This window comes from Camelus ferus, chromosome 26 (genome assembly GCF_009834535.1).
Source record: "Camelus ferus isolate YT-003-E chromosome 26, BCGSAC_Cfer_1.0, whole genome shotgun sequence".
Taxonomy (NCBI): Eukaryota; Metazoa; Chordata; class Mammalia; order Artiodactyla; family Camelidae; genus Camelus; species Camelus ferus.
In genome coordinates this window covers 6,300,402-6,317,147 of record NC_045721.1, presented here as the reverse complement: position 1 = coordinate 6,317,147, position 16,746 = coordinate 6,300,402, and the positions used below count along the sequence as shown (strand labels likewise).

The following is a 16,746-nucleotide window of genomic DNA, read 5'->3' as shown; positions in this document are numbered from 1 at the left end:
GAGAGAAGGGTTCATACCCATCACACTGTTCCTTTTATGAGGGAAATAAGAACATTCTCAGAAACTTCTGTTAAACTCTTCGCCATAGTTGGGCATCATGTGGCCATTCCTACCTGGGAAAGGGGTGAAATAAGTCCGTGGCTTTTTCTGCCTCTACCATATGGGGGAAGGCAGTTGGAGCGTCAGGCACCAGAATTTATGACACCAGGTTCAAAACTTTTCTTTGAATTATAAAGCAGTGGCAAATGTATACCTTAATATACAAATAATTTCACTTTGAATTCACCTTGAAGCCCCAAATCCCCATGCAGTCTTCCATAAAAGCAGATTGAAGTAGGTCACCACCCCCCACTCCCCTCCAAAGAACAGGATTTGTCAGCAACTTCCAAGACCCAGGTTAGAACTTTTGTCTGCAAGTTGCCAACCCTATGGGGTAAGAAGGGGGTCTCTTCCCGGGGATCAGCCTTCTTGCTGCAAGGCAAGACATCTGGAAAGCAGGACATGCTGCACCAGGAATTCAAGCCAGTGAAGATCTTTAAAAGAGGGAGGGGGAGGGGGGGGACCATGTTAGGTAAACACCACTCCCAGCGCTTCATTATATATGCAAAGCAAACCAAACAAAAAAAGCAAAATATGTAATTATTTTATTTTCACTTACTTAATTTCTTTGTCAGACTGATAGAAGTAAATGGTAATACATATGTAAATGTATACTTGCAGTCTCTCACCTTTCCACTGTTACCCTAATACATTGATTTTTTTTTCCCCTTTGTTTCTTGTTTTCATGGATTCTGGCCTTTTTTCTTATTCATAAATGGTTTTTACATGCATCCAATAATAGTTAAGATAGAATGTTACATTCCACCTTTTTTATTTTTTCTCCTCTGAACATTAAGATTGATTCTTAACGGAGGTCCTTGAGATAGCCAGGACTCTTCTGGCAGATTTTTCTGTTCCACTCTCCTGCTCTATTTCAGATAAAGACTGAACTTGTTATTTTATCTGAAGGGCATTTATTAAAATAGCAGGAAGTTAACCTAATTGCTTTCAGATCTCTCTCTGCTTTGTGAATCGAATGGTTAAAACCTGATTTGTTTTATGATCTGATGTCTTTGTCATTTTACTTATGCTGGTTAAATGTGGTCTTACTGTTTACTTAGAAAATTTTTTGTGAGCCCCCTACTTTCCCCATTTCAGTAGTTAGTTCAGACATCCATGCTTTGTTAGTAGTTGAGCAAAAATGCATCGTTCAAAATGTACGCCTGTGTTCACTCTGGCTACCACCGTGGGGCTCTGTGTATGTTCTTTATGAAGTGACCCTTTTCTGCAACAATGAATTACATCAGTACCCAAGCCCCTGATGGGAGTATGAGCTGTTTGATGCCTATATAAAATCTTTTAATATCTTTGTTGTTTCCTCTAATGCATGAATTTACAGAAGCCTGAGGGGACTTGGTATTTATTGAAGGTGGAAATTACCATGAGCCTTCAGTAACAAAATGAGTTAATATATGACATATTTTATGAAGTCCATTGTAAATATAATTTAAAACATTAAAAAAAAAACCCACCTCTCAGATTCTAACCTGAAACCTTATTCCATGTGATACATACACATTTTATGTTCTGAGGGAGTTGATTGAACTTTTATGACTTAAACTGCTCTTATTTGGAGTATTTGCTTCATGTGATTTAGTTTTATTTTTATGTTTTGGTGTCCTTCAATGAGCTAGCTTTCCTATTATAAATGCATTTGAAAGCCTATAGCATCTCAAACTCTTTAAATGTGAGGCCTTCTCCCCCCTTAAGTTGATGTATTTAATGGAAAAGAAGAGTTTGGAGAAACAAACTATTGTGTTTAATTCACTGCAGTGGCACAGGTAGTGCTTGTGCATTCCCATTGACAAGGAGTCTTTTTCATAATTCAGTCTTTTATTTTCTCCCTTGCCCAATCATAGAATTATAGGCAATCATACCTCTGATGTCCTAGTCCCCCTCTTTTTTTCACATTTGGTAGTACCCCCTAAAAGTTCTTAAAATAGAACATTATCCCCCATATAGTGAATTATGTTTATCTTTGACGGTGCTGACTCATTTCAGTTACTGACTTGTGTGTGAATTGTAAGAGGCTCTGTTTGTTCAGCATTAAACACTGAATATCCAGAAAGCCAGGTTGGGTCACAGGTGCACCCTGTGTCCAGGCTCTCTCCTAATAAACTGAATTGCTTTCTGATGGTTTCATTAGGCCCCCTTCCTCACCTTAGTCCTAAAGACAGGTTTGCTTTGAATGGGAGTAACCCTCTCCTGGGCGTAGTTGATCTGGGTATTGAAATGCTTGCTTGCTTTGTTCTTTCTCTGGAAAGGCCACAGGAAGGTACAAGGTACAGTCTGTCTTGGTCAACTCCACATGGCTCAGCAGCTACATCTTTGTTCCCTTGACTTTGTGGTGATTTCCTGGGACTTGAGTCCTTGCTAAATGCAGTGAAGAGGCAATGAAGGAGAGTCTTGTTTGCTTTTCCCTTTTTATATTTTCTTTCCACCCACTATTTCCGTATACTTGGGGAGACATATCTATTTCTTCGTTTTGGACTGATGTAACTATAGGTCTTAAACTAAAAGCTCAGAGCTTTGTTGGTGATTTGTTCTAGTTCTTAGCCTTGAAAGTGAGATAGTATATGGGGCAGGAGTGCTGGGGGTGGAGAATGATGGTCTAAGGCAAGCAGAACAAATGTGCATTCCTTTTAGATGGTGTGATAAGTTTGGGGAAGGACCTCTATCCAAAGTAGAATACCAGACAATCTCCAAAGTTTCATAGGTGAAGAAAGTGACAATTTGGAATGTTTGGGACATGTCTTATGACTGAGCATCCTCTACCAACATCATCGTCACTAACACTCATTTATGGGAGAAACAAAGCTGTTCCCACCATTGTTTCAGAGGCAGCTTGGGCTCTCATTGAACACTTGGCAGTAACCACACACCCGACTGAATCTTAAGATTCAGCCTCTCACCCCACGGATGTTTATCTTGGTTCTTTCAGCAAAGACATAAACATTCAAAAGTGCAGCTGGAGCGAGTCCCCTTGTCACTGTTTTCACTTGTCCAGTAGCACTGAGTGTGTGTCCAGCTAAAGGTGCCCTATCACGCTAATTTGGTCTCTAGAAGACAACTCACCTGCACGGGCCTCACCAGCATGCTGTATTAGGGTTTCCCAGCGCCGAGTCTCACAACCGGTTGTGCTTTGTGGTCTGATGTCTGCTGCCAGTGTAGACCGTGTTCTAATATCTTCTTCAATTTCACAGGAACCGACAATGGTGAAGCCCTCCCTGAATCCATTCCATCAGCTCCTGGGACACTGCCTCACTTCATAGAGGAGCCAGACGATGCTTATATCATCAAGAGCAACCCCATCGCACTGAGGTGCAAAGCTAGGCCAGCCATGCAGATATTCTTCAAATGCAATGGCGAGTGGGTCCATCAAAATGAGCATGTCTCTGAGGAGAGTCTGGACGAGAGTTCAGGTAAGAATGAGAATCAGAAGAAGCTGTTGTAGCTTCTAAGATTCTCACATTGTTGTATGTCTGGGAGAAACTGCATAAGCCACCCGCCATTACTGTATTTGAATGAAGTCATATTAGCATCATCCTAGGAATACAAGATTCAGTCATATCTTTAAGTGGCTCCACAGTTCCCTTGCTAGTCAACTCCAGTATGGTAGAGGGGCATTTTTTATTTTCCTGCTGTATACAACTTCAAGACCTAATTTTGTATGAAAGTTAATATTCTCACTGGAAATAAAACCAGGCAGTCACTGTTTTCATTTTCTGAATTCTGAATACTTTTCAGGACCTACATCTTTCATCACACACCTCTTTAAGCAGCGTAAATTCAGTTTCTCTAATCTTTCCTCCTAGGTAGTATTCTTGCATGCTTCATTCTCCACAGTTGATGGTTTGAGTCTTTTCTAAGTTCTTTTGAATACTGTGTAATGATTAGAGCCCAAATTAGATGACTAAATTTGAATAGGATATCCAGTGCAAAACAGGTTCAGGACCATCTTTATTGGCTTGGCTGGTTTGGCTGGTGGGGAGTGATGAGACTAGTGATCATACTAGCTAATGTTTACTGAGCATTTACTATATACCAGTCCTTAGCTAAGCATTTGACAGACATTACCTTACTGTCTTTTCAACAGCCTCCTGGGGTAGATATCACTGTGATTTCCTTATAGATAAGGAAACTGAGGCTCAAAAAGATTAAATTATGGGCTGATGCTGGATCATTTGACTCAAAACTTTCAAAATTTGTTATGTTTATATTTTAGCATATGACAGAAACAGAATATGCTTTTGAACTTGGGCTCCTGAGACTACCTGAAAATAACCTCATCCGAAATCCAATCTAGTGTCACCCTAGATGATTGATTTTATTAGTTCTAGACTTAGTTTCAGATTTTGAACAAACCAAAAAGCCTGAGTATAATTAGGATGTTTCAAGTCAGTTTAAGTTGTTAACTATATACCAGTGCTCTTCAGTACACTAGGCCAGGCCTTTCAGAGTATTTGAAGAAGGGTGAGATGCAAACACTGGTCTCTGGGGCTTTACATCTACGAATAGGTGTCAGACCAGTATACCCTTAAGTCCAGTATAAATGAAGTTAACGATAAATGTCTGAAGAGAGGTAGATGGTGCTAAGGAGGATTAAAAAAAAAAATCACGTGTAAGTTTAACTAGGACTTGCAGGAAAGGTGTGGCAGCAATAGCATTTGAAAGAGACGTTGATAAATATGTAATTCAAACAGGCATAATTGATACTACAACCTATGGGGCAGAGAAGAGTCTGTGGTTTGAGGGTCAACATTAACAAATGAAAGAAAACTGAGTATATGTTCCTCAAGAAGTTTGGTTTGATTGGAATATAAAATTGACACAGGAGAATAGCAGCTGATAGCTGGAAAGCAGTTCAATGGCATGAAAGGCCCCAGATATCAGAGTGAGGAGTTCTTTACTTAACTTTATGGATACTTTACTGGTAGTGGAGATTGATTACATTGACACTGGGAATGCAGTGTCTTTGAAGTTATGCTTCAAAAGATGAGTCTGGCACAAGTGCTTGGAAAGGCAGGAAGAAACAGGAATGGGAAGCTGGACAATTCAGTTGAGAAAGTAAGGTGTGCTTCTAGAGTAATGGCCACAGAAATAAGAACTAGGTACCTGATGTGAGAAGCACTTTAACAAATCAAACTTAATAGCTGATGGAATGAATGAATGAAGGAGAAATAAAAATCTCTATAAACAGAAGCAGAAGGGTAATGCAATTCATAAAAGTAATCACATTAGCAAGGAGAAAAGGCTGAGATGATCGTTTGAACAAACTGCATTTGAAATTCTTAAGGGATATAATGAAGACATGTAGAGATGGAACTTGGTAGAGTGCAGAGGTAGAAAAGTAGCTTTGGTAATCATCAGTAAAGAGCGAAGCCATGGAGATGGAGTTGTCGAGAGAGAATGGGTTATGTGACAAGAGAATGGAACTAGAGGCACACCTCCTTAGGAGGCAGGAAGAGGATCGTCAGCAGCCAGCAAAGAGGTGAACAGGGTAGGCTGTGTTCCAGAGTGAAGGGGGAAAATTATTGCAAAAAGATCTTCAGGTAATACTGTGTCTCTGCTTTGGAATCAATGAAGGAGGAGGTACAGAATTAAACATACATGTAAGCCAAGCTAAGCATTAGTGTGGGATTGCAGAATAAATACATAACTTCAAAAGGTAGAGAAATACCTAAAACCTTGTCAGAGTTCTCTGTTCTTTTCGCTTTGGAACTAGTGTGAGGAAGAAAACAAAAGTGCTTGTTTTACAGGTGTTATTCTTCAGACCAAAAGCATGCTTACAATTCTGGAATCTAAATGTGAGAACTGAAAGGGATCTCAGTTGTAAACCTAACAGCCCTATTTTATACATTCAATAAAAAGTTCCAAGAGATACAAGTAGTTCGTGGCATAGCTATTTTTAGAACCCAGATCTTGTTATCTACACTTCTGATACATTTCCTTGTCACTGTAAGCCACCTTTATGTACAGATTCCTGTGCTCTCCTTTCCAATCAAAATACTGACAAATTCCCTTACTAATGTAAGGATGGGTTTCGACATACAGCTCGGCATTTTCTGTTGTGAGTCCGTGTAGTGTTTAATTCTGTGAGTGTATAATCCTACAGCTGTTCCATTGGAATTTCTTTATTCCTGACCACTTCTGCCATCTCTGTAAGGGCCAATCTCTTACTCTATGTTGTGCTTCTGGCACTGTTAGAGAAGTTTGCAACAACCTAAGATACAGAGACATTTCCAGGATTCTAGGTATAGTTTCCTTATTATTATTATTATTTTTAATTGAAGTATAGTCAGTTTACAATGTTGTGTTGATTTCTGGTGTACGGCATAGTGATTCAGTGTTTTTTTATATATTTTATATATATTCCTTTTCATACTCTTTTCATTATAGGCTGTTACCAGGTACTGAATATAATTCCCTGTGCTATACAGTAGAACCTCACTGTTTACCTGTTATATATAGTAGTTAGTATCTACAAATCCCAAACTCCTAATTTAACTGTCCACCACCCCTGCTTCCTCTCTGGTATCCACAATTTTGTTTTCTATGTCTGTGAGTCTGTATCTGTTTTATAAACAAGTTCATTTGTCTCATTTTTTAGATTCCACATATAAGTGATATCATGTGGTATTTTTCTTTCTTTTTCTGGCTTATTTCACTTAATATGACAATGTCTGTGTTTTCTTCTTTAAAGAAGGACTTGGCAAAATCAAACCAAAGAGGGCAAATTGAGTCTTGGTGTCAGGAAAGTTTCTGCTTCTGTGCTCCCAGGGTTGAGATCCTGGATAGACCTCGGTGGATTGACCTGGTGTTGGGAGAGATTGAGTCACAAACAGTGGCAGGCCCACTTACCTTGGCAGGAAGACTTCAAACAAGACTCTTGACACACTTACCATATGAGCAAAAATTCACAAAGCAGTGGTAGAATATGAAAGGTTTATGTCTCTCACACTCAAATTAGTCCAGTTGGAAAGGACTCAAATGCTAGTGGCTCCGTGGGGCTGTGTGTTTTATCCTTAGACATTTCTGTCCTAGATTTTGCCCAGTAATGAACTCAAAATAGCAGAACCCCTTTGGGTAAACTGCTCCAAATAAAAGATAGGAAGAACACTGAAAAACGATCACCAATTTTTTTTTTAATACTGCTGCTAGAAAATCCTATATCTGTTCTCATTTAATGACCTCTTGATAAGTATTGCAGGCCAGTTTAACACTGTACCCTCTAGTAATTTCACAACATTCTGTTTTGTTATTGCTTCCCCTTTTACTTCCCTTAGCATTGCTAGGCAACTCCATGCTTTGCAGACAGCAGCGTTGATTACATTCTCTGCCTCCATGTAAAACCCTCCCCTCTTTGCTTCCTTTAAAAAAAGTAAAATAAAAAAAACCAATAAAAGCCACAATTTCTAAAGAACTGGGAAGAACAAAAAAATCATAAATGACAAAACCTGAAGAGATGATACACCAATTTTTAAAAAAAAGCTGTTAAGAACGAATTTAAATTTTAACAGCTACTTTTTTGAAAAGAATTTAATAAGCACAACCTTTTCTTCCAAGTCATTTTGATTGAATCAGTAGGAAAGAAGTGTCTCTCCCTCAAACTGTTTTTCTTCTGTGTAGTTAATGAAAATCGCTGTCTACCACCCACTGCAATTATGTTTCCTAAGCTCTGTATTAATAGTGGAAAAGTGGAAATTGGAGCAAGATGAGTGAAGATATTATATCCTAAACCAAAGCATAAGTGCAATTAAAGTTGGAAACAAAATGGCCTCAGGTATTGAAAAATAGATGCATTACCTCCCCTGGGTTCTCCGGCGCAGAGCTTGAGCACAGGAATTGATGACCTTTACGGCCTTAATGGCTTTTGATGGGGCCTGAAAAATAATTCCTGCCAGCCCAGTAGATGTGAATGATGCCAAGAAGCCAAGGACAGTGGGACCACATTTGACCAGAGGTAGAGGATTGTCCATGTTCTTTTAAGAAGTTGGAAGTAACTGCTTCAATCTCCAGCCAACAGAGTCTCCATTTCTAAAATCCCAGGGAACTTGGCTGTTCTTTTTATTCTACAAACTTTCTTGCTTCACAGAACTAATGGGAAATGTGTAGGACCTGGGAGTGTTTGGAGTCAACACAGCATCTTTTGTATTTCCAAATTGGAAGCAATAAGTCCTTTCAGTTGTTAAAGGCTGCAAACTGTCTTTGGCCTTTGTGGTAATTTGGCCCTGTCATCGAGCAGTTCAAATACGAAGAAAAAGGATTGTGTGTTTTCATGCAATTTAGCTTGGAAAACCCAGAGTTAGAGTTCTTTCCTGCAGAAAGCACAATTTATTTGACATGAGTTACTGTGTTTGCACAGACGTGGCTATACCTCTTAGTAATGTACACTTTACGTTCTCTGCACAAACTGAGCGGTCTTCTTTCATTTGTTCTGCCTCATTTCATTTGGAAATATGGGAAGTCTTCTTCCTTGTGTTTTTCCTCTGTTCATATCTGGAGTTGAGAGGCAATCCCAATTCAGGAATAATGCCCCTGAGAAAGGAGTGGATTGTTCAATAACACAGAAATTAAGAGTTTCAATATAATAAGCAGGCACGTGCATGCACACAGACACACGGAAAAACAACACTCGACAACAAAACCTGTCCTTGGCAATCAGTATAATGTAGCCTGTGGGAAGCTTCAGTTATCAATAAACTAAACCACTTCTTTATTGTTCAATAAAAACGGAGTTTCCTTAACAAGGCTCCATGGTTCTTACTTATTCTACCTTGGAGATATCGAACTCTAATGAGTGAAATAATGTGTATTTCAATGTGTTCTGGGAAAAGTCTCAACTCCAGTAAACTAATATTTTTCTTATTAAAGAATATCATTTCAGGGATTTCATTGTGTGTGATTTCCTTCTTAAACAACTGGAGTCATTCTCTGGGGATAAAAGGTTAATGGATTGTGTTGAGAAATGGGAGAAGAGGAGGAATAAAAATGTATTAAATCTTTAGAGTTTATATTTAAGAACTTTACTGTGCTGATGATGGGGATTTGAATATAGTATCTTCCAGAAAATCATTAATTTGAAGTTACCTTCAGTGATTCACAAATCACCTAGGTACATTTGGGAAGCATATATTTAAGACCACATAATACAGCAATAATCAGTTTCTCAGGTGTTCCATTGATAGTTGGTGGGTTTAAAACTCTTACAGAAACATTTTTCTTTCCCACCCCAGATTTCATCTTGATCATCACTGTTGCTCAGAGAGGACTGACATATTCTTAAACGGTTTTCAGGAAAATATTAAGAATTTCTTCCAAAAACTTGTGAAAGAATATGAAGGCCTTGTCTCTTGTGTCTAATTAAACTTCCCCTGTGAAAAGATGGAGACTGTTTACTCTCATTCCATTCTTAGCAGAGATAGAAGGCAGCTAACCATTTTATGTATTTTAGTAACAATTCCTGATACTGACCAGAGATTTGTTTTAAACCCTAAATTCTTAAATAGTGTCCTTGGACTTTTTCAATCTTTTCTGTTGATACAACAGTTAGAAGTGTATTTCTTGAAGTAATTATGTGTCAACTGAAAAAATTGCACAAGGTAAGAGTTGTGAGTTAAGTTTTATTTGGGACAAAATGAGGACTATAGCCCGGGAGACAGCCTCTCAGATAGCTCTGAGGAACTGCTCTGAAGAGACAGGGAGAAACTCAGTATTACATATGATACTAGTGAAGGGAGTACGTGCAGTTAAGCACACATTTTGGCGGAGACTTGCTGCTAGTCATGAGGAGCAGATGTCACTGTTAATGATTTTAGTGCTTTTCTACATATGAGAAGATGCAAGAAATTGGGCTCATAAAATCTCCTGAAAATAACTATCTGAGTGCCCGTTCTGCCAGTTTTTCCCAGAGCACAGAGTGCCTCATTCCCGATCTCTGCCCTGAATGCCTTTCAGGGTGTGTTGAAGGTCAGTCGCTACAATGGTGAATGACTTCATTCTTGTAGAACCAGATGGCAGATGACCATGGCGAGTCAATCTTTAGTTGGCATAGAAATCTTTAAAAAAAAAAAAAAAAAAAAAAAAACCCGGAGCTAGTCTAGTGGTTAAATTAAGCATGGATATTAGTGCTGGATGATATCTCCCACGTTTTAAATCTGACTTCCCATTTACAGACTTTAAAAGGTAGATCTCTTGCTTAGCGTCCTTTCATCTGTTTTCCCAGGTATAAAATGGCAGTCATAATTGTATTTCCCACATAGAACTATTGTTAAATGTATATATGTGGCATGCCCAGTTTAGGGTCTGGTGCATAGCAAATTACTTAATCAAGGGTAGCCTTCAAAATGATAAATACAAAAATGCTATTTTTTTTTTAATGGGGCAAGTGGCTGGTAATTATGCTTCCAAAAACAAATAGAAAATTAAGTACTTTTTCTATTCCAAAAAGATAAAAGGGCCAATATTAGCAGGTCAATATTTGTATTTCATACCATGACATTTTCTTTGCTTGTGATTCACTCCATCAGTTCATATTTAGTCCTTACGTTATTTCAGGGACCATGGTAACACTGGGAAGGATAGACGTTGTGTGATATATGTCTTGACTTCGGGGCATGGTCTGCTAATGGGGTAGTTTTAGTGCTGGTGGGAATGGAAAGCCATTAATTGGGACACCAGGGTTGGAAATCATGACTGTGTTGCCCACAAGCGGTGAGTATGATGTCTGAGTGAGTCGTTCATGGAATGCTGTCCTCGGAATAACCCTACCCTCTCCACCTCTGCCTCTTAAGTTTCCCTTCTCTCTGTTATCAGCCAACACTATCAAGTTAATTTGCTTTCCTCTGCCAGACACCTCTGTGCTGATTAATTCTAATCTCTGGTGTGGAAGAAACTGGAGAGCTTGGGTGTATTCTTCGTGTCTGTACTTAAGAGTGAACTCGCGGTGCTTCTGAGGAGTATGTGGAGGGTTATTATCCAGGGGAAACTAAAGAGGATTCATTAGGCGTAGTGCACATTCAAAGGAAGACTTTTTTTTTTTAATGAAAATACATTCTAATCTTGTTGCTAGGATGAAGTGGCAAAAGACAGTTAGCCCTAATTAAATATCTGCCAGTAAAATGAAATGTGGTTCTACCTTTTAATTATCTACATTTGATTTGCTACTTTCAGTAGCATGTTAGCCCAAAGACATCTAAGCTCCCCCAAGAAATGGAGGCCCAGTTCTGTGAAACTGTTTTCTTATGTCTCAGAGTTTTAAAACTTCAAATATGTATCAGATTCACGTGTCTTGACCAGAGCCTTGCCCTAGACACTGAGCTAAGTATTGGGTAAGGAGAGAGCCTTTAAGTCGTAGGTAGGGTGCCACCCACCCCCAGAAGGTTTTGCTGGTGGAATGGAGAAGTTAGAAGTCCCTCTTGTATGATCTTGTAGCAGTCTGCGCTTCTGCTGGCCTGGCAGTTGTCATACTGCATTGTTGGGGCAGGTTGAAATGCCTCTCCCTCCAGCCTAGAAGGTCCTTGAGGGCACAAATCTTGACCATCTACCTTGTTACAAGTAGCTTCACCTGGCACAGAGGCAGGCACATAGACACTCAAGGCAATTTTTTCTTCCAATAGTGTACATGGTAAACTGTATGATGTCTTTGATCTATTTCCTATGATACGGGGCTTGCAGCAAAATAATAATAGAAATAGTAGTAGCATGGTATTAAGATGAAATAAGATAATGTGTGTGATGACATTAATAAAAGGGTCCTACAAATGGTATAATAGTCAATAATAATAAACAAAATATGGGGAACTTTCTCCATTGTTCAAGCATATTTTCTAGACTCTAAACCTGTCCATGCCCTTGGATAAGGTGTGGATGCTGTTCCTGTAGCTAAATGAGCTGCTTTCTGTCTTCTCAGGAGACAGTCAGGAAGGACTATCTCGGAGCCATTTGCAGGCATCAGAGATACCTATGGATGTGATGGTCTATTATCAAAGGCTCTGAATATGAGATGGTTGCTTTTCATAGGGAGACTGATTTTTTTCTCTCCCCTAGAAAATTGAGCAAGGCCCACTTCTACTCACAAAGTTGTGTTAAATGGTTCTTTGGAGCTTGGTCTATGAAAGCTGTGTAATCATTCTCTTGGTTAATTCTCAATCATGAATCATACGATGTGGAAAACCAGGCACGCAGTAGGTAAAATGCTCGGTTAAAATTGTCCAGGGAGACAGGTACAGAGACTAGGATGAGGCCACAATTTACCAGACTCTAGTTTGCTTGTCTCTTCCTGCTTTTATGTGCTTTGGGAGTCTGACAGGAGGAAGAGGGGTTCTCACCTCCCTTCTTGAATCTAGTTGTTTAGTTGATGAGCTGAGCATCCTACTGCAGAGAACTTCCAAAGATCGAACATAAGACTGTGAGAGATGGTCAGCATCAGAGAACTGTCGGGTCCTCCCCATGTGCCCATTCCAGGTGCATCTGATAACCAGCTGGGAAGAAGAACCACAGCAGGATGCCACTGAGGGGCTTCCTGCAAATGTGATGTTGACAACAGATGAAAGGCCGGGGGGGGGGGTGGGGACAGCTGTTGGTGGGCACTGGCTGCAGCTCGCATGGTGCTGAATGCTCAGTGCTATTCTAGAATCTTTCTTTTCTACAGAACAAGTTAGGACTAAGACTAGAGCCCTTTTATTAAAAGATGACCAAAAATAAATGATTTTCATCCTTCCTCTGTTTGCTCCTGTCTTCTATAGGTCTCTTCTTTGAATAGAGAAGCATATATCTTCAGTTAGTTTGAAAATTCTCTTAACTTTATTCTCCCAATAGGATTAGACCTGCTCGAAGTAGCTAGTGTTTCCTATCTGGTAAATAAAGGGGTTACGGCAGTAACTGCTGTCAGCATTTTTCTCATTTAAACAAATAAAGCTGACAAATGATGAAGTTCCGTGCTGCTCTGTTATGTTGAGTACATGCAGAGCAATTATTCACCCGCTGCCAACATTAGTCTATCTACAGCTAAACCATCCAGCAGCGTAGAAAGCTTATTAGCATATCAGTCCCATAGTCATATTTTTATCTTCGGTAAGACTCTCCTCCATAACAAAGGCTGATGGTTGTAATTTGTGCAATAATTTAAAGGGTTGGACTTTTCCATGCTTATTAGAGTTACACAAGTTATCAGGTACAATGCTCGTCTTATTTATGAGATGCCATCTTCCATTTGCCTGGGATTTTTGCTCTCCTGTATCATTTCCTGTGAACAAGTTAGCTGCCATCTCTGGAGATGGAGGAGAGGCTCTCTCTGCAGCACTACTGGGTGAACTTCAGGGCAGGCGGGTGGGTAGAGGAGTCCTTCCTTGAGCCGCTTTGCATGAATGTTTCTCGTGTGGTTTCTCATGTATATATGTAAATACACACATATATATGTATTTGTGTATGTATGTGTGTAAATACATATATATCCACTAGACAGAGCCATAGTGAAGATTTGAGAGAGAATATACTATTTAAAGATGGATTTTAATCAATAGTTATTTTTTTGTTATGGTGGAGAAAGTTATAATAGAAATAACATGTTTATGATTTTCCAAGGGTTTTCCTAGAGGGGATGGCTTTGACAAGGCTGAAGACCTCATGCTAGTGTAAAAAGGCCCGATCCAGAGAGGCACTATACTTTTGGGGAGATAGTGATGTCACGCGTGGCCTTTTTTCTTCGTATATATGTATGTGTGTATATATATTTTTGGCTTTAATGGAGGCACTGGGGATTGAACCTAGGACCTTATGCACGCCAAGCACGTGCTCTACCACTGAGCTCTACCCCCCAACTCCTACTTGTGGCCTTTTAAAGAGGCTTGCCACCCTGGTGCTACCTGAAGGAAAAATACACTGTGTTTGGAAATAGTTGATTTATATTCATTTTGCTTCTCCAATCCCGTAAGGAGCCTCTGTGAAGAACTTGAAACTGAGCCATCCTAATGTTGACATAATGACTTCTACATTTGCTTTTCAACTGTGGTTAGTCTGGATGAGGGGTTGCAAGATGTCTTGACAAGAACGAGGTGAGATCAGTTAGGACCTTGAGTGGTGGGGGTCCATAGCTTACTGTTTATGCTTTCCAAAACAAATGTGCAGCTATCTATCCATGTTTTTGAGTTTTTGTATTTGAAGCTCGGACGTCTTGGGGTCTTACTGGCCCTGGAGGGACCCCTGCCTGAGGCTGAGTAATCTAGAGACTGCAGACAGCGGGCTTATGAGCACGCCTTTCATGTGCAGACCAACTGATGCAGAGCTCCTCTAAGAGCTCAGCCACTCCTTTTATCAAGCTCTTACAGTCTTGGCCAGTGTTCCCCTGCCCTCACCCCAGGACCAGGTACGAAACATCTCTGGGCAGCCATTCTGTCCCAGAACCCACTGAAATGATTCGAAGTAGTCAACTCACAATCTTTTTATCCCACCTCTTATTGCTTCCCACGGAAACATGGGCTCTTGCCCACGTGTTCCCCTGCCCCATCTACCTCCTGCCTGACCCTGGTGGTTCCCTGAGTGGGCCTGTGTTTCCAGGGATCTAGAGTGTAAACTTATTCTAGAGTGGGCACTACCTTCTGTTCCTAAGAGTCTGTGAGTGTAAACTTACTCCTTCATGATGGTCATTTCTATTTCTGAGTGTCTTCCTCTATCTCATTAAACCAGGCCCCGGGTATCCCTAAAACACCATGGCCTCTAGATTAAATCATAGTCCATTTTGAAATTTGATGGGGAAACTCCCTACTTAACATAATAATAATATAATAATAATCTTGAACCACTTTTGAGATGGTGTTTATCTTCCATTTCTAGCCTAGAGAAAACCGGTGGCTTTAGATAGTCCTATAAGATGGAGAAAATAAAATTAATATTAGAATTGTTCCCCATTAGCTTGAACACATTTCTGACCTTTCAAGCTTATCAAGTGCTCCTTCACTGAAACCCCTGATTCCCAAATGATGGACGTATTTTGTCTCAATAGGTCTCTCCATCCCACGACAGTGGAGCTCGGACGCATCAAAGATACTCTACCCGCACCTGGATGTGTTGATGTGGTGTTCTCTCTCCTCCCTTGCTCTGTTCAAAGTAGATCATCCATTATTTGTCTCAAATCAAAAATATAAAATATAAAACAAGTCCTTATCTCTATGGCCTAGTTTCTTATTTTTGTTTGTTCAGTCTTACTTTCAAACTCCCAATGTGGGCGCCCCACTCCAGTCTGCTTTCTGTCCTAGCCTTTTTTCAATCTTTATTCTTTTTCTCTGATAGTCTCTTTTTAGCTTCACCTGTCAATTCCACCTTCTCCTTGCCCTCATCCTCCTACTCCCATTTACTTTAAGTGCAAAAAAAATTTTTTAAAGCGGCAATAACAATAAAAACCCCTCTAAGGCTTCTTTCCTATTTGATGTGGGAGATGGCTTTCAGGACTGTTACGTCTCTGACGGGCAAAAAGGTATATTTCTGCACTGTGCGGAGTCATGGGAGATGTGAATTATCAACTGTCATCAAGATGATTTCCTGGATGTGGGACTGCCCACAGATTTAGAAAGTATAACTCCAAGTATGTACACCGTGATTTATGTGGCCATAAAACACACATCACACACTATAAATAGCATGTTATTGATTGGGTAGAAGGCAATGTTTCCTCAGTCTAATTCCACCCTCCCTTATTGTTCTTTAAATCCTACCAGTCACCCAGGATCTAATCACATTCCACATTCTCAACCAACAGTCCCTGGTTCCTTGAAACTATACTGATGGTTCTGTCTCTTGAATTCTTTTTGAGCTTAAAGGAAAAAGCATAGTTATGCTCCTAATTTTTCCTTCAATCATCCACGCGTTAGTCTTATTTCCATAGTTAAGTATCAGTAACTAAAATAATGAGGACAGAACAGAATTTTTAAGGGAGACCCATAGGAAGTGCTGGTTTGGGTGTAAGACAGATCAGATCTAGGTTCAAACCCTGGATCTTCCATTTACAGGCTGTGTGACTGCGGACCCATGCCTCTGCATCAGAGTTCTCTCACCTGCAAGGTGAGGAGTCCAGTGGCCTCTACGGTATCAGGGCACAGCGGAAGTGTGATGAGTGACTAGGTTCAGGCTTATCCTGTGATGCTAGGTGCTTGAGTGGAATTCAGTAAGCATCGTCTTTTTCTTCCACGCTGCCTATCCCAGGACAAGGCACAGCCTTGGTGAGTGCTCGCTGGCTGGCGAGAACACGCCGACTGTGAGGGCTGTGCCCCCGCTTGTAATGATTTCACTGATACTAGTGAGGGAGGGTGTCCTTTCCTCTGTGGCACTTCATGTAAGGTGACTGTCCTTCCCAAAGAAAGAAATGCTGACCGTCCTTGGCTAGAGGTTTGGAAAAAATACAGTAATAAAACATTACAAGGTCAAGGTGTACCCTTAGCCCCTCTTTCTGTGAACACCTCTTCTGTTGTTCCAGGGACCTGCCTGGACTCTCCTCCCATGGCTTCAGGACTGACTTAGCTCCACTTGTCTGCATGCCATTTGTTGTCCAGAGTTTTTGGTTTTTCCTTGGATTCCCATCCTCTCTGCCCATTCCATGTGTGTTCACCACCCCCTCTTTATTCTAACCCACACTGCAAGAGTGACCCTCTCCCA

The 16,746-nt window shown here is 40.3% G+C and overlaps 1 protein-coding gene across 1 annotated transcript in view; it reads left to right on the top strand.

Annotated features, from left to right (window-relative positions):
* Positions 1-16,746, top strand: part of UNC5D (unc-5 netrin receptor D) — a 494,853-nt gene that overhangs the window by 267,355 nt on the left and 210,752 nt on the right. The window contains 1 exon segment of the mRNA XM_032468716.1: positions 3,303-3,521. Within this exon segment, the coding sequence (XP_032324607.1) occupies positions 3,303-3,521 (219 nt within the window).